The 24,118-nt window shown below is 39.6% G+C and overlaps 1 protein-coding gene across 1 annotated transcript in view; it reads left to right on the top strand.

Moving 5' to 3' along the window:
• The window catches only part of ZFAT (zinc finger and AT-hook domain containing), a 187,054-nt gene that overhangs the window by 66,941 nt on the left and 95,995 nt on the right, over positions 1–24,118 (top strand). The window contains 3 exon segments of the mRNA XM_042461673.1: positions 153–323; positions 11,834–12,097; positions 19,543–19,716. Of these exon segments, the coding sequence (XP_042317607.1) occupies positions 153–323; positions 11,834–12,097; positions 19,543–19,716 (609 nt within the window).

Genomic DNA, 24,118 nt, shown 5'->3' with positions numbered 1-24,118 from the left:
CTGTACATTTTTGAACAGCCATTATGTGTTGTTTAAGCCTCAGGTGCCAAAGGAACAACAAAAAGAAACTCAACATGAATAAGAATGTTCAAATGAACTATTATAATAAAAAATTTTAATAACCTTTTTCAAATTTCTTTTATATTTTCCAGGGAACATGTCTATCTTCATGTGTAAGCTCTGTAACTTATTTTCCCCGAACCAGTCGCAACTTCTGTCTCACGTCTCTGAGAAGCATTCAGAGGAAGGGATTAAGGCGGACGACATCATTATTCCACTCAGACCTCTCACAACACCCACAAATCTAAATAAAAATGGAGAAGGTACCGGCAGAAGTTGGCAAAAATGCAAATTATTATTACTGCTATTTTATGTGTTACGTTAAATTTATAAAATTGCTTCAGTCTTGCAACAAGCAGAGCCTCTACTTAATTCATGGCAGCAGCAAAGCATTTGCCTAATTCATGAAACTTTCCCACTACAATGATTAAATGTCTCTGCATAAGGCATAGCAACCGTTGATGGCTTCACAGATCTGCCAGAGGATTTGTTTGTTTCATGAATTATAAGTATTTGCTTAATGTCTATAACTTCACATGTGGCGCTATCCCACTTTTTCTATTTAAAAAAGAGAGATAAAGCATGAATTCAGCAACTTCACATTAGATATATGCAAGTGAAATCACCTTGACTTTCTCCCAGCAAAGGTTAACAAACCTGATTGCTTCTGTGGGTCTGTTTATATCAAGGATGACAAACCTCTTCCAGCCTGAGTTGGAAAAGATGAAGAGGAATGTCGATTCCAGGAATGGGTGGGCTCAAACGCAAAAAAGATGAAACCAAAATGCCACTCTAGTTTAGCTCAAAGGTTCAGCAACTAAGGCGGGATACAGTAAGATTCTGTATCCCGCCCCTTTGAGGCGGCCTGCACCCGCCCCTTTCCCTGGCAGATTGGGGCCTGAGCTGCCACAGCGGCAGCCCCGGAGGCCCCGATCCCCCGCTTTTCCAGGCCTCGAGGAAGCGGAAAAACGCTACTTCCCAGTGGCCTGGAAAGGGGTGTCCTTGGTGCTTCATGTCCCAAGGACACCCCAACAGTGGCGGGGAGAGAGAGAAAGGGGCCACTTGGCTCCTTTCTCTTCAGTATCGCTGGCACAGCCATGTAAAGGCCATGCCAGCAATACGCGGCATGAAAGGAGTTCCATTTTGGAGCTCCTTTCAGTGCTGCTGAAAGGGTGCCAGGACATAACGGCCGCACCATGCCGTTTGGACGCGACGTGGCCGTTACATCAAAATGGCGGTGGCACCATTTTGACGCCCTGTCACGTGCTAGGGGTGAGGCCGGTATTGATGTTGCGTCCTCGGCCAACCCCTAGCACATGATGGGGGTGCTGCATACGCCGGTATGTACAGCGCCTAAGTCATCTTTCAACCTTGTAAAGGCAATCCTTTTATTTCAACCTTTCAAAATGGGGACAAGAGTTAGGAAACTACCAGATATTGGTGTAATGAGGAAGAGGACCATCCAAGATATACACTGTGGCCGGATTTGACCCTACGGCCTGAGCCTCCACATTTTTGGCTTATTTGAAATGTAGAGTGTATCAAATTGGCATACTCTGTGGACATTACTGTGGTTTAGTTGGTTGGGAAGTGTTTTTATGTCTGCAATCTGTGGCCTGCAAGGATGCTGTTCTAATGTTTGTGTATGTGTGTGATATACAAAGGAGATGGTGCATGTGTTGAGATGAAAAGTAAAGATTCACTGTAAGGAATTGTGCTAATGAATCATTCTGTATTGACAAATTATTATCCACTAATTGCAAGATGTTAATCAATGGATTATGGTCCTGTAGGCATGAACTCAGTCACCATGCAGCTGGTTGGTAAGAAGCACAAAGGGGGAAGGGGGGAAGTTGTGGGCTTTAGAAGGTGCACATGAATCTATGTTTTGGACTGACTGATAGTGCTAAGAGCAATGAACATCATTTCATTCTCGATATGTGTTCTCATTTTCTACATGTCCGTTCAGTCTATGAAATTACATGTTTCCTTTGCCCTCACCTTCTTTTTAAGATTGATTGTTCCCAGATAACTGTATGCATTTGACTGAAAGCTGTGTTTGAGCTGCTGGAATGTACTCCCTGCTTTACTCCATGTTTCTGAGGAAGTAGGCTCAAGTCTATGAAAACTCATGCTACTTTTCTCTTTCAGTTAGTCTCAAAGGTGCTACAATATCTCTTTGCATACAGATTTTTCAGGCTGACATGGCTATGTATTTGAATTCCTCTGTGTGTATTATACACTTCAAAACATTGTGCTCCCCCCCCCCCCAGTTGGTTCCATACACAGTCTTGGAATATCTGCCACACTTTATGTTATGCCTTTCTTCCATGATGAAATTGAGACATGCATATGTATGGTTGCCAGGTAGTCTCCTATACAAGCATTAACTGGATCTGTACCTGTTTAGCAGAGACCCAGGATGATGTAGTGGTTTGAACATTGGACTAGGACGCTGCAGACTAGGATTTGAATCACAGTTTTCCCATGTAAACCTACTGGATAACCTCGGGCAAGTAACACTCTCTAGCAGCTAAGTCTTTCTAAAACATTTTGGCACTCTGAAAGAGCCTTCCATTGAACTTTCTTTGGAAAGCAGCCACAACATCGAAAATAAAGCTCAGTGGTCATTTGGCAAGCTGCTCAGCTGAATGTTATCTTGGTATTTGACAGAACCAAAAACTCTGTGAGTCATTTTAGAAAATAGCTCTCAATTTGTGCAAAGACAGAACAAGGATTATTCATAATTCATAGTGGAAAATTAACAGTAGCGAAAACCATACTAGAAAGGTTGACTGACTTAGCTGGTTACAATTATTCTGCCTTAGCTGGATGAAAAATGCAACTCATCTTTAAGAAAAATAGCGGCCCCTGTCATTAACAAAATTGAAATCTAGGTGTCTTCATAAAGCCTTCCTAAGTTCAATTTGCAGTATAGACACAAAAACACAAATGCATACCTACAGGTTCCCAGCTAGGCCACCTGTGGCCTTTTAAAAGAGAGAAACTAACCAAGTTTGTTAAGTCTGTCCAGCCTAGTGACTTGCAGGCAATTCTTCCCTGGCATAAGCACAGTCTGTTTTGTTGTACACCATATACCATGTTTTTTAAGGCCAAGGGGGTCAAACTGTTTAGCACATATCTTAAGGTTAGATATCCATGTTGCTAAACACCAAATGACTGTCTTGCCTAGCACTTTGCAATTGTTTCATGGAAGGCAGCTGAGTTTTACTTCAGTAGACTGAAATACAGAGTGTGTTAAATTGACAAAATGTTACTAATTTGACCAGCTATGTAAATATTGATGATTGTGCAGTACACAGTGATGTTTCTGATACAATTACTCTTTTTCATATTGGCTTTTTAGTGGTAGGGAGGATATCTCAGGTCTTCTCCTTACAACAGATTGCCCCACATTCACTTGGATGTTGATATTGCCTGTTGGCTTTTTTGAGCCAGCATGGCGTAGTGGTTTGAATGTTGGACTGTGACTCTAGAAAACAGGGTTCGATCCCAGCTCAACCATGAAACTCACTGGGTGACTGTGGGCAAGTGATATGTTATTTGCCTTAGGCAAACCTGCTTTGAATAAATATCACCAAGAAAGCCTCATTATAGGTTGAACTTAAAGTCTCCATAAGTCAGAAATGACTTGAAGGTGCGTGCGCGCACACACACACCTACACAGAGCTCTTTTATAACCATCAGATGAGCGTGTGAAATTCACGAATGGGATGAGTGCCCATCATGCATCTCAATCAGCACATATTAAATTAATCTGCCAGTGCAAATGTACTTTATTTAAAAAATAATATACATCTGTTCATTTGAATTTTTGAGCAATGTAATCAAGAAGTTAAGTTCCTCATTACTGGGTGATATCCAGTCAGCTCCATTCCCCATAAACTTCTGACTTTAGCTGTAAGACATCAGAGTGCATTGTGTGGTCCAAATATAACCGTGATCTTGTCTTTGCATTCTTAATACATTCAGAGAAATGGATAATGTAGCTTGTCTTCCACTGACCACCTTATCTTGCATTACCCCAGGCAGATGAGTTCTGCATCAGGCTTGCCAGGTGATGGCTGGAAAAGCCATCATGTGATAGGGTCAGAATTTGCTATTTGAAATTATCTATGACTGGTGATCTAACTTGTACCTCTATTTGCTATTTATATTTGAAAGAAAATATTATGTACTGTTTTGTCATGGAATGTTAATGCAGTCCTTTAATTTATGTGTGTGTGTTTATGTCTGTCTCTGCCTGTCCATCTGTATGTAGAATCATAGAGTTGGAAGAGACCGCAAGGGCCATCCAGTCAATGCATCCCTGACAGATGGCCATCTAGCCTCTCCTTAAAGACCTCCAAGGAGGGAGACTCCATTACACTCCGAAGTGAGTGTGTTCCACTGTTGGACAGCCCTTACTGTCAGGAAGTTCTTCCTAATGTTGAGGTGGAATCTCTTTTCCTGTAGCTTGCATCCATTGCTCCGGGTCCTAATCTGTGAAGCATCAGAAAACAAGTCAGCTCCCTCCTCAATATGACATTCCTTCAAGTCTATCATATCACCTCTTAACCTTCTCTTCTCCAGGCTAAACATCCCCAGCTCCCTAAATCGTTCCTCATAGGACATAAATAGAGTGGCACTATTACTTCCCTTGATCTAGACCAGGGGTCAGCAACCTACGGACCGCGGGCCGCATGTGGCCCAGCGAGGCCTAGGGACCAGCCCCAGTCCGGCCCTGCCGCAGATTGCCACTGGGGCTTTTGGCCTCCAGTGCAAGCGTGCGGGGCCTTTGCCTGCGGGGCAAGTGGCAGGCAAGGGGGGCAAGGAGGAGCAAGTGGCAGGCAAGGGGGGGGGGCAATTGTCTATAGAAGCCTGAGAAACATGCGTTTATATTAACATTTTTTAAAAAATCAGCAGATTTATTTGTGTGTCTTCCATTTTTTTAATTTAAAAAGTGTCCTCCATTTTAAAATTTTGTCCTACATTTGTCCCGGTTTATTTATTTATTTAATTTTTTTTAAAATTACATTTTTGGGGGCTTCATACCCCCGAGTTGTCTGAGGGACAGCAACCTGGCCCCCAGCTCAAAAAGGTTGCCTACTCCTGACTAGACGCTATACTTCTATTGATGCAGCCTAAAATCGCATTGGCCTTGTTAGCTGCCGCATCTCACTGTTGACTCATGTTCAACTTGTGGTCTACTTGGACTCCCAGATCCCTTTCACACGTAGTTTCATTCAGCCAGGTATCCCCCATCCTATATCTGTGCATTTTATTTTTCCGCCCTAAGTGCAGTACCTTACATTTCTCCCTGTTGAAGTTCATTTTGTTATCTGTGGCTCAGGTCATTTTGAATTTTGATCCTATCTTCTGGGGTATTGGCTATTCCTCCTAATTTGGTGTCATCTGCAAATTTGATAAGTATGCTCCCAATTCTGTCATCCAGGTCATTGATAAAGATGTTGAATAACACTGGCCCCAGGACAGAGCCCTGTGGGACCCCACTGGTCACTTCCCTCCAGGATGAAAAGGAACCATTGTTGAGCACCCTTTGGGTTCGGCCGGTCAACCAATTACAAATCCATGTAACAGTTACCTTGTCTAGCCCTCCTTTTACAAGCTTGTTTGCAAGAATGTCATGGGAAACCTTGTCAAAGGCCTTACTGAAATCAAGATATACTATATCCACAGCATTCCCTTCATCTACCAAGCTGGTAATTTTATCAAAGAAAGAGATCAAGTTTGTATCGCATGACTTCTTTCTCTGAAACCCATGTTGACTCTTTGTGGTTATGGAATTGCTTTCTAGATGTTCACAGACTCTCTGTTTAATGATCTGCTCTAGAATCTTTCCTGGTATTGATGTCAGACTAACTGGATGATAATTGTTGGGGTCCTCTTTCTCCCCTTTTTGAAGATGGGGACAACGTTTGCCCTCCTCCAGTCAGCTGGGACTTCTCCTGTTCTCCAGGAGTTTTCAAAGATTATTGCCAATGGCTCCGATATTACTTTTGCCAGTTCTTTTAGTACCCTTGGATGGAGTTCATCTGGTCCTGGAGACTTAAATTCATTTAGATTAACAAGGTGTTCCTGTACTATCTCCTTACTTATTCTGTCTTCTGCTCCGTTATCCTCAGGTTGAGCACCCTTTTTCTTTTCTAAGAAGACTGAGACAAAGAAAATGTTGAGTAGTTCTGTCTTTTCTGTCCTCTGTTAGCATTTTGCCATCTTCTCCACGCAGTGACCCTAACATTTTCTTCTTCTTCCTTTTGCTGTGGACATATGCAAAAAAGCCCTTTTTGTTGTTTTTAACCTCTCTAGCAAGCCTGAGTTCATTTTGTGCTTTAGCTTTTCTGACTTTACCCCTACATGTGCTCTCTATTTGTTTGAACTCCTCTTTGGTGATTTCCCCGTTTTTCCATTTCTTACACATGTTCTGTTTAAAACTTTGCTCATTGTGATCACAGTCAGCTTATATATCAATTGTTAAGTCTCTATCATCACATTTCAAATGAAGTAATAAAAAAAAGCGTGTGCAGTTCATAAGACACAACAAAAATGTAGCACTTGACTGCAATAGAATTAGAAATAGATCTTAAAAATTAACCAGTTATTTTGAGTTATATAGAGCCCTTATCAAAGCTATGATCACAATCAGCTTATAATATCTTTCTATAGGGATTCATGCCTTGAAGGAATGTATATATGGACATTATTATTTACATATGCAATAAAGAGATACTATGTTTCCTAGAAGATAACATGGCTTTGAGCATTTCTCATTACCTGAACTTGTATCAGTGCAGGTTTCCAGAGCAGCATTATAAAATTCTTGAGAATAAACTTTAGGAGAATATGCTCAAGAATAATTTCCAACCCAAGAACTTTTGTGAATTACTTGTTTGATACTTGTACCACATACATGAGACAGTTTTACTACTTGTTAATGTGTAAGTCATGAATATGAATCTGCAAGAGCTTAGAAGAATACTGGAGGATAGAGAGTCTTGGGGAGGTCTCATCCACAGGGTCGCCATGAGTCGAAATTGACTCAAGGCTTGTTAACAACAACAAAGTAAAAACCATAAACATTTCCAAGTAAAATGAAAAAGAGAAATAAGATGGAGAAGGGCAATTGTGTTGGGTTGCAGACTCATGAATGAAGGCATTAAAGAAGGCAAGTGTGTTTTAGGTTAGTGGGAAAAGTTCTTCACGATTCTGGGATGTTCTGTAAGGTATCAAACTATCTGGAATGATGAAGAAAGTACTTTAACAATCAGGAACAATCTAAAAACTGAATATATTATTTAGAGAGGTAATGAAAAATTAAAGGCTCAAAAGTTCTTGGAGAATAATCTTTTGGAGAATATATTGTCCAATATTTTTTTCATCTCACATTACTACCTCTTTTCCCATTGTTCAAGTTTTTTTAATCCTTTCCCCTTGTTGATGTACTGCCAAGCCCCACAGTAAGTTTTTAAAAAGGAAAGTAATCTTTTATATTGGAGTGCCCTTTTATATCCCAAATAAAGAGGCAATAATTTTTTTCTGGGACAACTTGTATGTCTGGTAATATATTCTGCTTTTTTGAAAGCCTCTAACCAGAACTGCCAAACCACATATGCCTGGCCCATATCATCTCCAAAATAATTGTTTGTGTAACTCAGCCACAGTGGCATTAGATATAACCTGTGAAATAATTTTTAAGGCAGCTCTGACTTCATGGGTTCAATTTTCCATATAGAATTTAAGTTCTGCCTTTTTAAAAGAAAGAAAAATCTAAAACAATGCTTCGTTCTTTCAAGTGTTCCCAATTCCCTCTTGAATGCCTACTAAATGTCTAGTAAGGCATACTGTATTTTCTAGCATATAAGACTACTTTTTAACCCAGGAAAATTTTCTCAAAAGTCAGGGGTCGTCTTATACGCCGGGTTTCGTCTTTTAGGGTGGGTGCTGAAACTACCGAGCCAGATTGGAGCATCTGCGGGCTTTGTATACAATCCAATCCAAGCAGGCTGTGTATACAACAGGTTTTCCTGCTAAGTACCTGCGTGTCATAAGCATTTGAATTAAAATTACCATATTGAAATAAAATCTGATGCTTTTTTAAATTAATGGTTTGAAGAGGCCTGCAGTCTTTAAACGCTGCTGTGCAAAGTTTCTCTTGTCTTCTTATGTGTTGGAAGAGAGGGAGTCTTATACGGTGAGTATATCCCAAACTCTATATTTTAACTGGAAAAGTTGGGAGCCATCTTATACGCCTAGTCGTCTTATACGCTGGAAAATACAGTACATATTTTAGAAATGAAACCTTTAAAATTAACTTCCTTCTGAATAATTAAAAGTCTCAGAATTATACAATGTTTCACTGCCTGTGTTTACAGTCTGTTTCCACACACACACACACACATACATTATTTGGACTGTGTTATCTGTTTTGTGAAAATCTGTTCCTGAAGGCAGCATGGCTTCATCTGATTGCCATTCATTATAATGCATTGTTTCTGAAGTGTTCAGAATTACAAAACTGTACAAAGTTGTACAAATGTGAAATTGGAAGGTAACACCGGAATAATCGAAACAAAAGGTTTTTTTAATCCAGTAGTTGTGGCTTTACTTTTTTGCAGCCTTTACTTCCACCACCATCACCCATGAACATGTGCATAAAAATAGAATTTAAACCATTACAAAATGACTGAATGGTGGTCAGACAAGAAATGCAGTTTGGAAAAAACGGTATAAAAATTGTTCTCCTATGATAGTTTATTTGTCCATTTTGTCTTGAAATGTCATCTCTGTGGCCATCAATCTAGACAGAATGGAATTCTTTCTCTAGATCACATTACTGTGAGCAGCAGGGGTTCCCGGTTATAACTTGTTTCCCAAAATCAAGCTAGGAACAGAATCAGGACCGGAGCATTAAAACTAAGACAAAAATAGAATACTTCTTCTTCAGTGGCTTGTTGTTGTTGTTGTGTACTTTCAAGTTGTTTTCGACTCATGGTGACCCCAAGGCGAACCTATCACGGGATTTTCTTGGCAATATTGGTTCAGAGGAGGTTTGCCATTGCCTTCCCCTGTGGTTGAGAGCATGTGACTTTCCTAAGGTCACCTAGCAGATTTCATGGCTACGCTGGAAATCGAACCCTGTCCTCCAGACTTGTGGTCCAACACTCAAACCACCATGCCACATTGGCTCCCACTGCCTTCAGTGGCAGCAGCACTTAAAATCAGAATAAACGCCAGCCCTCTTGATTCCTAGGCTAGTCAAGAAACCAAACAGAAGAGCTCAGGCCTCACTTGGCAACACTGGCCACTATCTGATCTGGTCACTGGACTTGTGGAAATAGCTTCTGCAAAGGAGAAGCAATACCTCCTCACTCCATTATTTCCCCTAAAATCCTAGAGGGCTGGGAAATCATCTCAGACAGTATTGCAATGCTGGAGGGGCTGCACATGGAAGGAGCCAAAAATTCTGACATTACCATGGAGGGCCTAAATACCTTAGGGACCAGATGATGTCTGATCTTAGAAACTAAGCAGGCTCAGGTTAGTACTTGGATGGGACATCATCAATGATTACCAGGTGCTGTTGGCTATATTTCAGAAGAAGGAACTGGCAAAACCACCTGATTATTTCTTGTCTAAGAAAACCCTATAAAAATTCATGGGGTCACCCTAATTCGACAGGCAACATATATGCACACACATAATGAAACTCATATTGTATTTGTTGTTGTGTGCCTTCATGTCATTTCTGATTTATGGCTATCCTAAGGGTTTTCTTGGCAAGATTTGTTCAGAGGAGGTTTGCCATTGTTTTCCCCTGAGGCTGAGAGCATGTGAATTGCCCAAAATCCCCCAGTGGGTTTCATGGCTGAGCTGGGCCATGATTAATTGGGGCAGTTCCTGCTTAATCAAGGCAGCTGAAGGGTACAATATCTATCCTAAGGAGGTTTGCCTCCCACTATGAGATCCTAGAAGCATCTGCTTGGAGAATCCCAGGTTAAAAAGAATGCTTTGGGATGTGGCTTACCATGAGGTAAACTGTCTGGGGACTTTGATCAGAGCAAAGATTGCACTCAAAAAATAAGAAGACTTCCATGGTGTCCATGGAAGCATTAGAAGAGATCCTAAAATGTATTACTATGTATTACTAAAATGTATTAGTATTACTATGTTGTTTTTAATGCTGTTTTTAATTGATTTTATTGGAATGTTTTTAATATATAATTGTTCGCCGCTTTGATCAAAATTTTGGAAAAGCAGGTTACAAATAAACATTATTATTATTATTATTATTATTATTATTATTATTATTATTATTATTTAAAGATATGCAACTGAGCACAAAAGTTAGGATCATACAAGCCTTATATTCCCTGTTACCATGTATGGATGTGAGAGCTTGACAGTTAAGAAAGTGGATAGGAAAAAAATTAATTCATTTGAGATGTAGTGCTGGCGAAGAGTGCTGAGGATCCCATGGACAGCCAAAAAGACAAACAAGTGGGCCCTAGAACAGATCAAGTCTGAAGTCTCCCTGTTAACCAAGATGATAAAGTTGAGGTTGCTTGTACTTTGGTCACATCATGAGAAGGAATGACTCAATGAAAAAGACAATAATGCTAGGAAAGGTGAAGAAATGTAGAAAGAGGAGGACTGCATGCTAGATGGAGGGATTCTATTAAGGAGCTCACAGGCATGCATTTACAGGATCTAAGCAGAGCATTGGAAAATAAGGAGTCTTGGAAATGTCTCATCCACAAGATCTCCATGGCTCAGGATCGACTTGAGGGCGGTTAAGAACAAAACTGTCAGTAAATTCACTCACAGTGCCACTCCTATTCTGATGAGTACATTTGACCATAGTGTTCAGACTTTTCTGCCTCCTAATCTTTGTTCCATAAATTTCTTGTATTGTTTCCAGTATAAAGGGATCTTGTGGCACCTTTGAGACTAACTGAAAGTAAGAAGGTAGCATGAGCATTTTCAGATTTGAGCCTTCCTCCTCAGATGCATGTTTCCAGCATTCATCATCACTTTAGTCTCAGCTTCCCTGTTGGTTTGTAAAGAAGCAGCTGCTGCACATAGAGGCTGCATTAAGAAGAGGAAATGTAGACATTGCTTTCCCAGAATTATTTCTAAAAACTTTGTTAACAGAAGAGTTTCATGAAAGACTGTGCACAGAATCAGATCAATACAATTCCTCTCTTGGTTTTCTTTTCTCACTTATTACTTTACAAAAATTACTAGGTTCTGTCTCCATGACCCTATAGTGAACCAGTGGAGAAAAAATAATTACTCTTGTTTATTAACGTTAATGCTTTCTTCTGTTTTTATTGTTTTGGCTCTTCTCTTCAACCTGGCAAATCAGAGTTTCCTTATAGTTCAGGTAATCCATACAGTTCAGGACTTTGTGGCTCAATTTGTAGCAAAAATTACATTTTAAAAAATGTTTAATTGATAAACTTATTCTGATGAAACAGTACTTTTAATATACCAAAGATGATAATTCTATGCCAAATCCAGGTATAATAATAAATTTTATTCTTCTATAATAACAAAACTCCTTTAAATCTGTAAAGAGGGGTTAATAATTGCATTTTTCCATTAAAAAAACAACAATCCAAAGCCCTCCCAGAAAAAAAGCTCCCCCCCAGCATGACTTCAAAATTTCCATAAATCTATCTATCCATCCATCCACACACACATTTATATCTATACATTTATATATATATTCTTTTTAATGTTTCTTCAACAGAGCTCCTTGTAGTGAAGAGAAAAAGAGGCAGACCAAAAGGATCAACTAAGAAATGTTATGTTGATGAAGAATTGGCAGAAAGCAGTAATTGCACTACAAATGAAGACGTTCCTGTGGGACTTGAGGAAGGGGGAGAACAGGGAGAGGTTCAACCTGACAACTTAGAATGCCAAAAATGCAATCGAAAGTTCTCAAATTCTCGGCAGCTACGGAAGCATATCTGTATTCTTGTTAAACCTGAAGATACAGAGGAAGGTGATCCAGGTAAGGCAGCTTACTTGTGTATATGGTTGAAGGCATGAACAGTGACCCATAGAAGAGCAATAAATGTTCAGGGAGAAAGCTGCATGATGTGTTGATGTTTTACATGGTTTGTCTGCTTTTGCAGTTCTATTGCTCACCAAATGGGTTTTAACTGAGCATTAAGAACTTGGAATCTTTTTTCAAACAGATGTTGTGTTTAGGAATGGCTGGAGATCAGAGCTGAACTAGACAAGATGTAAAAGATCTGTGTTTGGATTTAGCTTGGACCTAAGGCTTAACAGCAGGAATGGGGAATATCTGATGGACTGCAGGGTCCATTGCACCTCACCTTTGGCTGTATTACTATTCAAAGAGATAACTGTGTTAGTGTGTTGCAGCATAAAGAAAAATAAAGAAATCCCATGAGATCTTTGAGGTTAACTGAGAAGATGGACTTGCTAGCATAAGCTTTCATGGACTCAGCTGCATGTGATGCAGTGGACTGAGGGCTAGAACAGATGACCCTTTAAAGCTGCCATCACCATGTGCTCTCAAGCCACCTTGAAGCTGCCCAGAAGTCAAATGGACACCCAGACGTGGGCAGCTTCAAAACACTGTGGTGGTGTGATGTTTACATGCTGCACGCCGGAGGAGCTTCTTGAAGCCAGTTTCGGGCTGCAGCAGGGCTGGGAAAGGTGCTTCTTTCCCAGCCCAAAAAGGGGCAGATCTTTTCTACTCCTTTTTGGACCGGGTTCAAGGAAGATTGGGGCCATAGCGTACATTTTCCGTGGCCTCAATTTGTCTTCAGCGGGGCGGCTTCAAGCCACCCCTTCTTGCCGGGCTGTTCCAACCTTCAGTCTACAAAAAAGTAACAACTTCTTTCAATTTCATCTCAAAAGTGCTCATTGACTGTGCTGTCTAGGGTTGATGTGAGTTTCAGTCTAAGAAAATCTTGCTTTTACATAATAACAATTTTGATATATTGGTAGGTCTGGGGAAGGAGATTAAGGCAGTGGAAAGCTGTGAAGCCAGATTTGACATTTCATTGATTTGCCATATTTCTTTCAGCATGGAACCCAAGGCAAATCACAACCCCACTAAACTCAACTTTTATAAATCCAGTGATATATGACTTAAAAAGTTAAAAATCAATTAAATAAACTATTGTTTTAAAATAGCACTAATGTAAAACAGTTTTAAATGATTTAATACAGTGGGCCCTTAGTATCCACTGTGGTTTGGTTTAGGAGCCCTCATGGATATGCTCCAAATTCCATTATATACAATAGGATGGTAAAATGGTATATAAAGTAGCAAAATCAAGGTTTGCTTTTTGGAATTTAAAAAATACATATATTTTAAAGATGGTGATGGTTGAATCCATGAATGCGGAATTTGCCGATATGGAGGGCTGACTATACAACAAGAATAAAAATACATATGGGAATTAAAGCCCTTCCTCCCCATTCAAAGACCTTTCTGAGTAGCCAAAAGCTTATAATATACTAGTATTATGAAAATTAAGCCAACACACATGCCTAGATCAAAGATAGACATGCATAATATAATTACATTTGTGTATTGATTTCATTGTTGGCTAAGTGTCAGTGTATTTTGTGCATGTACCATGATTCTGTACATACTTGGAAAGTTTCATCAGAATTCATTACCCGTGTTGCTTTTCTTTGAGATTAATTTGTTTAGAAACTGATGCTGTGGGGACTCGAAGGCACACATACACACACACATACATTCGAAGGAGGCCTTTATGTAGAAAAGTATATTTTGTTTTCCTTTTTACCTCTTAAGTGAAGATATCCAGCTGTCTCATTTGTGACCCCCAAGTCCCTTATGAATGCTCTTTTCAATAATATTTACACTTTTTCTAAGCCTAATTAGGCTGAGAAAATGCTTTTTAAAAATGAATTTTACAATAACAAAATTTGCTGCCCTTGACCCGACTGCTCATTAAAATCATAAAATGCAAGCAGGACAGGTTCTTAAGTAGATTACTAGCAGGCTTTCCCGGCTGAAACAGCTTTTTCCTTTTGTATTAGAAAGGAACATCTCCATTCGCAGGTGAACAAGAAAGTACCCCTTCTGAGAAAACCCGACCAATCCATCTCCTGCAGGAAATAATTTCTTGGCACATCTCAATGCATGCCTTTTTAATACTGACAAATGTGGAATAGATCTTCAGGAAATATGGCCATGGGACAATTGTACAGCTCTGATGTACTCATTTCCTGCAATCTGGTCAGATCAAGTCATTAGTATTCTGGGTGGATTTCTGAACATTGTGAATTTCAGAAGACTGGATGAATAATTGGATTTAACGGATCAGCATGCAGCAGGGCCAATTTTAGGGTTAGGGACTGTTTGGCAACCACACAGTCCCTAACCCTAGAACGTAATGGTGCCATAACAATGGCAGCACCCTGTGTACATGGGTGCTGCCATTATTACGTAAGCACTGTATAGCGTCTGCACATTGCTGCGCGGTGCTTACATAACGACTGCGCCAGTGGCATACTTGTTAGGCCACCCCTGCACCACTTTTTGCAGGTTCTTTTTCCGCCAGAAGGAAGCCACACAATTTGGCAACTTCCCTCCGGAGGAAAAACAGGCCGCCATTTTTCAGCGGTCTGTACTGCACCCCCTTTTTTTAATGTACTTAGAAATAACAAAAGTTTGTCTTATGGTAGGTCAAACTGTTAGTTCTTCTAGCCCAGTGTTGTCCAATCTCACTTGCAACAGGTTTTCAAGTCATTTACTACTGGTTCTTTTAACTGAAATTATAATGATTACAAACAAGGATTTTGTAGTACCCCAAAGTAACAGTTTTGATGGGAAAAAGTAAAAACTTTATAGGACACTATCATTTGACGCCAAGCTGATTTCTTCCATCACACCATCTGGAGGTAGAGGCACTCCAGTCCATCACAAAGTGGATTTACAGATCCTTTCCATGACCAGTTACCACAGAGAACGGAGGATAATACTCGTTTTTAAATGTTTATATGATTTTATTGTTTCAAGGCAGTTAACAAAAATGAATGTAGCAGGTAAAGCAGAAAAAATAATAAAAAGGACAATTAGAAGTTAGAGTAAATAAATATTACGCTAGTAAAAAAAATTGCAAATATTTCGGTAAATTTTTAAAAATTTCCTGGTACCAAAAAGGCAGTAAAATGCCAAACATGTCTTCCTAGAAGGGCTTTCCATTGATGTGGCATCAATCCATAAAGAACTCTTTCCTTTGTACATTAGGTCAAGCTCCCACAACCTTAAATTCTTACTTCAGTCCTAATTAAAATTAATATATATTACAAGCGAATACACTAATTTTCTGCCGGCTGGGTTGGTATTCATCAGACTTGGCAACCTACATGGATTTACAGAAACGTGCCTTCTGGGCATTCATTTGGCCTTGCTGTATTAGGTACACCCACATTTGGCTGTGTGAATCCACACTGCATCCCACTCCAGATTTAGCCCACAACTTACAGGCTTTTCTTGAAGTTACATAGGGCCAGAACAGACAGGCCAAAATAAAGCTGCTTCGGGTCACTTTGGAGGTAAGCTGTTTAAATGATGCATGTTTCCTAAGAGGCCAGATTCTGCACCAAAACTGCACTCCAGTCCTTAGGACTGGAGCATGGCTTTGGCGCAGCTTCCAGCCTCTGAGGATGCATGCAACATTCAAACAGCATACCTCCAAAGTGACTCGAAGCAGCTTTATTTTGGCCTGTCTGTTTGGGCCCATAGATTATTATTTTGTGTCATGGCCGCTTGCTTTGTGCATGAGAGAGAGAGAGAGAGACAAAAAGAAAAAGAGCACCTCCTACAATTCTCATAGATTAGACTTGGATCTAGGAAACCTTGACATCTACACTAGAATTGCATGCCAGCATTGTGAGTTAAGATATGCATAAAACATTGCTAGCCAATTTAAAACTCCTTTCCATTTTTTTTCAAGCACTCAACAATGATGCTTGCAATTTGTGACCCAATTACAATGTCAGCCTAGGGGAATTTGCACATCGCTATTTGAAATTAATATGTAACGTTATATTTGAACTTTTGATCTTACATTGTCTCTAGGTGAAAATGGAAAACTCAGGTTTAGAATTTGAGGTAGCTTTTTGGTTATTTACGTAGCTTTTAAATTTAGAAGAGGGCCTCAGGCCTGCCTGTTCTGATATTGAAATTATGTTTAGCCCTAGCACCTGAACAAAGGAATTCTTGTTTTTTATGAGTGATACCTTATTTTCTATAATGGAATGATTTGGACTACTCCTAGGATACTCTAGGTGGTTTTGGCTCTCTTCTTACAACTGTTCCCCCCCCCTTTTATCATTGTATACATAGACTTCTACAAGACTGGAACTCTGTGCCAATATTTCTTAGCATCTGTACTGCAAAATACACTTGTATTTTTCTTTTCTCCTTCCCTTTCTGTCCACAAAGCAAAATCCTTTTTCAAACTAGGAAAGAGTAAACACCAACTGCCTAGCTACTGCAACTCATATTCTTTTATTTTCAGGACCAACAAAAAGGTTGGCTTTCTGACTGAAACTGGACCAGGAAAAGCTGCTGCCTTGCCTTGAATTCTCAGCATGTGGTAGCTGCTGGTCTAGGACTGACAACAAATGGCTTATTTAAATCCAGACTACTTTCCATAACTGCTGTATGTGTGAAAGTATGCCTGGTTTTGTACAAATATTACAAAAGCATAATCGGTCTCCTTGTTTTGTGTTGTGATTATGGCTACCAAGAGTAGCAGAGGACTGGTAGGATAGAGGCTAACATAGCCATAGTAAAGAGTTTAAAACAAAATCGCACACCAGACAAACTTTGAAAGGAAGGGCAAGTTCAAAGTGGGCCAATTACGGGACCAATCTATACACTGGAGCTTCACCAGGAAGCCTCTCTAATTAAGAATGCACAATACATGGCAGCAGCACCAATTAGAGATTCCAGATAGAAAATATGCATGGCTGAAAACACTGTTGAACATACTGATTCATATGTCATTGACAGCCACCTTCCTCATCAGTAGAGATGTGAACATCCTGTAAATGTCATCTAAACACACACACAGCACAGCATCAAATTAGTTTATGCATGCCACGCTGGGATTTGAATCACATAGATCTGGATACAGGAGGTCAGTTTATTAGTTTGCCAAATCAAAGTGCCAGCTGTTGAAACTGATTACTTCGTGTTCCTTTTCATGGGAGAGCAGGAGCGAGGACTATTTATCTCAATCAAGCTGTTGGGAGGAGAGAGGGAAAATGTCCTCAAAAAGTGCTTGTTTGGTCGTTCTAAGTGGAATGGGTTTGATGGTCAGCCCAAACAGTTTGTAAATGAGGTGGAGGCTAGAAAAGGCAGCAAGAGTGGGCCAGCTTGAGAGAAATGGTTCATATATTTTAGAAAGCGATGTAGCACTGGAAATTCATTCTCCAGCATCCTAGTGCCGAGTGTCGCTTTCAGCTAGTGATCAGGCTAACAGTATGATAGACAAAAGCTTTATGGCAAATTTTCTTGGACAGTTTGACATCCATCAATATAGATGGTCTTTTAAAAATTAGCTGAGTGCATATTGTCCAGATTGTGGCTTGTCCATTGTCTCCATCTCTCCTACAAAAACATCATATCAGAGTAATATATTGGACTATAAGTCAACCTCATATATAAGTCAAGGCCAGGTTTTGGGGCCATCATTATGGATTTTGAAATGCCCTGTGAATAAGTCAAGAGGAAAACTTAGGGGAACTTGACAAAAGATCTACTGCAGTAGTCCCCAAACTGTGCTCTTTAAGGGATTTTGGACATCAGCTCCAAGAATCCCAGACTGGGATTCTTGGAGCTGAAGTCCACAATTTCTTAAAGGGCACAATTTGCAAGCTGAAAGTCTGAGGACATAATGCGGCTTGAAGTATCATTACATTACAGCCCTTTCCTGTAGACTTCATCCCTCTAGTCCTCTCTGTTAGCGTCCTTATTTACTCCTTTTTTCTTTTTACTCTCTACTTCGTTATGTTCAATTCTTGTTTATTTATTTGTTGTTACTTTAATTGTTACATGTTACGATTGTACTATTTCATGTGACACTAATAAATATAAATATTTAAAAAGAGAGAATTTGAGGACAATCAAGTTGTCTGTCCTTAGTTTTTTGTCTCCAATATCTGGTAACTAGAAGTCAACTGGTGGTAGTCATGGAGTTCTCTTTTAAACTGTGATGACTAACAACAGAGAGCAGATTCAAGGGTAAGCAGACTTCAGATTAGGAAGATGGCAGGGAGAGATTGGAAATCAGCAAATCCAGCTGAGTCAGTTCACCACTGAACCTAGATTTATTACTGGGTATGTTCAAGTTTGAGTGTTGGACTATGACTCTGGAGACCAGGGTTCAGTTCCCAGCTCAGCCATGTAAACTCACTGGGTGACCTTGGGTGAGTCACACTCTCTTAGCTCAGGGGAAGGCAATGACAAATGTCCTCTGAACCAGCTCACCCTAAGTTGGAAATGATTTGAAGGCACACAACAACAACAACAACAGCAAATGTTCTCAACAAAAATGAAGTTAGTTCTAGCTATCTGAGAAGTATAATAGGCATGTTTTTGAACACTTTATGTTTTTAAGTGTACAACTAAATTTTATAAGACTTAGAAAAATCTTTTAATGGCATTGGCAAATAAGTCAGATGCCTGAGCCTGCTCAGGTAGAAAAGTTGGATGCTCAATGGGCAAAAATAGTTCCAAATGAGACATTAAACTGGAATATGGCAATTTTAGATATCTTTTGGCATCAGAGTTTCTAGTTCTCATGTATTTCACTTGTAGAAGAAGTATAGTTCCACAGATTCCTCTATAAGGATCAGGGTTCAAGACCAACAGTGCCTGGCTGTGTGACATGACATGGGAGAGTCTTGTTGCCCATCTCCATTTCCAGCAAAGGTGCTATGGTCACCATTAACTGTGGATGCCATCTGGCCCGTTGTCAAATGCAGAGCCCACTCGCTCCATTTCTACCCTCAGTATCCCAAGAATAGTGAAGTGTTGTTTCCTCTCCTTAATGTTACATGTCAGTGCAATCTCATATTTCATTTTCCATCTTTGCAAATAGCACTATATGCCAATTTGGGTGTCACACTCTTGCTCTCCTAGATTTCCACCTTAGAACTGAAATGGTTTTTTTTCTTGCGTGATGAAGCATTTTTCTTCTCATTTCTTGGTTTTGATATTAGAAGCTTTGTTCTCTGTCCCCCTTTTTAGACATGTAGAGGTGATAGAAGCAAAACTAATAAATGTTGCAATCTGATATTCTTTTCCACAAAATAACAGAAAACATCATCAGCCTTGTTGGTCATATATGCTGCTGTATTTAAGAAGAGGAAGAGAAGAAAAAGAATGCTCATGATCATACTTTTACATTATTTTTGATGTTTGCTCTTTAGGTAATGATTCTGACGTTGACCTTGACAGGAGGGAAGATGAGCGAGAAAAAGCACCAAAGAAGCAACGGCTCCAAAGAAATGAGAAGAGCCTTTCTGCAAAGGACGGAGACCCAGTTTCAGGAGCTAAGAACCCTATTATCAGTGTGGTTTTGACAGCCCATGAAGCTATTCCAGGTAATATTGACTGTTCACTTGTGGAAACTGAATGCTTTTACATGAAAAGTTTCTGTATAATAATGCAAACAGCTTCAAATGTTCGTGTCCTAAAGCCTGACTTGTCATTCTTTTCACTGTGCCATGAATATTTTATTTGCATCTGGCTCCTAATGTTGAAATACAAGAATCTGCATTCCTTTACCTGCACTTCAGAACACAGAATGCTGCAGAATTGTTTGTTTGTTTTCTATCCCGCCTTTCTCCCTCTAGGGACCGAAGGTGGATCACAGTGTAGAGTTAAAACAAAATGCAAGTAAAAATACATCCATTTTAAAACTTTTTAAAAAATATACATTGAAGAAACAATCTGAAATATTTTAAAATGCATTTGGAGTACAGGCAAGATAAGAGTTCAACATACCCATTAAAAAGACTCTTCTGTTACAGCCAGTTAAAAGCTGAATGCCTAAATATATTTGTTTAGGTACATAGTGTTGTATTGTAGAATTCTAAAACCTAATTTGGAGTCTAATTTGATCTTATATAAAAGGTTGACATGGTAAGAAAACTCAAAAGGAATTTTGCATTTTGTTTTTCTAACCTGAATAATGTTTGCTGTGAAGGTGGCAAAGATTTCTTATCTACCCAATCATCCATTAAAGTTCTGGTGGTAGTTTACATAAATACTCACCGTGTCTTCTTTTTATCCCTTTATGGGATTATAGAGGTGAAGCAGATGGCCTGGAAGGAGCGATCTCCAGCTGTGATCGCTCCAGGACTACGGTGACTGGACAGCCCATTTAGAAGCAGGCTGCCACCACAGACCCAAACAAACTGCTGGCAGGAGTGGATTAAATCTGCTCCTTTTGCCGGCACCTTTGGGCTGCCTTAGGTGGCCTTGGAGCAGCTTCCAGCTGCTTCAGGGGCATTCATCCTCTAAATGCCAAAAGCCACTCTATTTGGCCCATCTAGTTGGAAAATTTTTAAACTGGATTTTAACTGTTGTAATGATATTGTGAGATTTTGTATTTTTTTGTATTTTAATTTTTTGTATATTGATTGTATTGTGTTTTTGGCTGTTGTGACCCGCCTTGATCCCAGGAAAGGCGGGCTAAAAATAAAGCTTTTATTATTATTTTTATTATCTGTTTCAGGCCCTAGCGTGTCTGCATTATAATCATAAATATCATAAATCAATAATCATAAATATATGGTTATTATTTGTCACATTTCCATACTTTCATTTTCCAGTGAGTTCAGGCCAGGCTACAGGTGCCTTGGGTGGGTTGTGCCACAATGTACGTCCTTTTAGAAATGCATACCTATATTTACGTTAATCTCATTCTGCCACAGAATGTGGTCATCTTCATGGATCTTTCATGATAACTTTTCATCCTAAACATGAACAAAGCATAGTGTTAAACCTTTGGGAAATGAAAGAAAGAAAAGGCAAAGACCAACACTTTGGCAACTCCTTCCTCTGGCCCTTCTGCCACCATTAAGCCTTTAAGATGTCAAGAAACAAGTATGCCCTCTTTCTCTTTTGCCCATGGGTTTTAAGCTGTTGGTTTGATGTTGTATATTCCATTTCAGTGGGAATGGAGAGAATCCTGATTCTTAACTTGCATGCCATGGAATGTATTTCAAGAATGAATGGCTACAAATCATTTGTTGGCTGCCTCTGTCTCTTTTACACTTACTGGTTTCTTTGGTGCATCTAGAAGTTTTTAGGCTGCTATTGGTTTTCTTTGCTTTCTTTTTGTAGCTCCATAAAAAATAGCTTAAACAAACTTCATTTCCCAAGATAATTTCACCAGATGGAGAAAAATATTTCATGTGGATTGTTGTTGGCATATATAAGATGAACTCATGCATTTTCTTCCCTTTGAATATGCTGGATCATCAGTATGTTGAATAGAGAAGCGGGTTCACATTGTTTAAGCAGCAGGATTTTTATTACATCTTAACACTCAGTGGCAACCTTTCATCTGAGCTGAATACATTTCACAAATGTCCCTTTCTTCTTCAGATGTTTTATAATAAAATCCTCATAGAAGATGCCATGTAAGCTTTTCATCAACTGGAAGAACAGAGGGGGGCAAGACAGAATATTTGTACATTTCTCCCTCCCTCTTTGGACTGCTGAGTGGCACACCCAGCACATCTCCAACTTGGGATGTCTTTTTGGTTCTTTTAAGTGAGATGGTTGCAAAGCTTTTGCTCAATCCACTTGTCTTACTGTGCCACTGAGAGTCAGGTTCAGAGCTGTTCTTCATCTTTTTTGAACAGCAGATCTGGGGCCAAATTCTTTTTGGCAAACCTGCCTTGTTTCTAATATTCCAGTGTGGCTACATCAAATACACTTACTTCCTATAATTGAAGTGAATTTTGTGCTTAGGGAAAGTAGTAAATCACCAGTTTTTGCTGATTTGCAAAGTAGCTTTGATGCACAAAAGTTTAACAAAATCAGTGTGGACTCTTTATCTTAAATTGTTGCTGTTCTTTCCTCCAGTATTCCCACCTCCTCCCTTCTATATGACCCCCAATATGTGACCCTGTCAGTTAATACATCCATAACTTACTCTTTTAACTGTTTCACCCCCTACCCAACACGCACAGTCTACCTTTAGATTCACTGCTTCTTCGGAACAGAAGCTGTTCTTTTTCAGTAGAGCCCTGGTCACTCAGTTTTGGCTTGCCCTTCATATCCCATAGTGAGTCAACCATCATACATCTTTCTTCCTAACTTTCTCAAAACTCTTATCTCTCTCTTACTCACTCACTCTCTGAATGTGTACATCTGTTTGTATGAGTTCAATCACAAACAGAGAACATCACTCTCCCATATGACCTTCACCTGTTCATCTGCCTACTCCTTAGTCCGAATCATTACCATTGATGCCTGGACACATATTGCAATTATACACAAACATGTGTACTAAATGGACAAGAAATGGAGGGAGATGGGAGAACACAGACACAAATAAGTAGTTGCATTCCCCCATTGTTTGTCAACTATCCTTTTTTTCTCCTGAATCCCAGGTTTACTAGGGAGTTACGGATATGCACTCTTTTGCTTAGTGTCATCTTAATTACTTGCCCTTCATTTCTATTTGCTCTGTTTCTTTGGGATAAAAGAATGCACACTATTATGGACTTTCTAGATAAACGCCTACTGCTATAAATTGAAATGGGAAGCAGTATTGATTTAATTTAACAGGGCAGACAAGGGAAAATTAAACTTAAAGAAAGCAAATGAGTTGCTTTCAGTTACTTTTGCCCAATCCCTGAGACACTGGATATGGTCACAATGGTATATGGCAGCCAGATTGGTCACTGGTTCATCTAGGTTTGACCATATAACACCTATCTTGAAAGATCTTCATTGGCTTCCCATTCGCTTCCAGGCACAGTACAAGGTGTTGGTTATTACCTTTAAAGCTCTATATGGCATGGGCCCAGGTTACTTGCGGGACTGCATCTCCCTATATAATCCGCCCCGCACCCTTAGAACATCAGGAAAGAATTTAATGGAAACAACGTCTACTAAATATGTGTCAAACTTGCAAAGGGCCTTTACTACAGCAGCTCCAAGATTGTGGAATAGCTTCCCAGATGAGATTCGCTTGACAACCTCCCTGGAGTCATTCAGAAAGGCAGTTAAAATGGAACTTTTCCATCAAGCATACCCCCCTGATATGACATGACCAAGAATTTTCTGCAGCCTTATGTCTGTTGAATTTATTAATTGTTAATTGTTGATGTTTTTAAGGAATTAATGGTTTTAATGGTTTACATGTGTATGAATTGTATTGTATGTTTTGTACAATTTCAAGTAGACTGTAACCCCGCTTCGATCCATTGGGAGAGGCAGGGAAACATAAATTATTATTATTATTATTATTATTATTATTATTATTATTATTATTATTATTATTATTATTGTATGCCTTACATTTTATTTGAATTACTGGAAGGCACTACATGGGACTACCTTTGAAAAGCATTCAGAAATTGAAGCCGGTACAAAGAGCTGCAGCCAAAATGTTAACCAGGGGCAAGTTACAGAAACCATACTGTGCTGGTTATGATCTATAAAAGCTCCTTATGGCTCAGGTCCTGACTATCTGGCGGACCATATCTCCCCATGTGAGCCTGCCCTGAAAACATTAGGGGAGGCCCTTTTCTCAGTCCCATCACATCACAAAGCATGGTTAGTGAAGATGTGAGAGAGGGCCTTGTCGGCAGCTGCCCCTAGTCTCTGGAATTCCCTTCCGAGGGAGACCCGAATTGCCCTCTTCCTGCTGCCTTTCTGTTGCCTGGCAAATATCTTTTTTTTTATTCTGGCAGGCTTTTAAAACAGAAAGGTGGTGTTGTTGTTTTTACAAAAAATGAGCTGAGGATGCTTTACAGTTTTAGA

This window comes from Sceloporus undulatus, chromosome 4 (assembly GCF_019175285.1).
Source record: "Sceloporus undulatus isolate JIND9_A2432 ecotype Alabama chromosome 4, SceUnd_v1.1, whole genome shotgun sequence".
In the NCBI taxonomy this organism is placed as follows: domain Eukaryota; kingdom Metazoa; phylum Chordata; class Lepidosauria; order Squamata; family Phrynosomatidae; genus Sceloporus; species Sceloporus undulatus.
The sequence above is the reverse complement of the archived record's forward strand: the minus strand, read 5'-3'. Positions and strand labels throughout refer to the sequence as shown.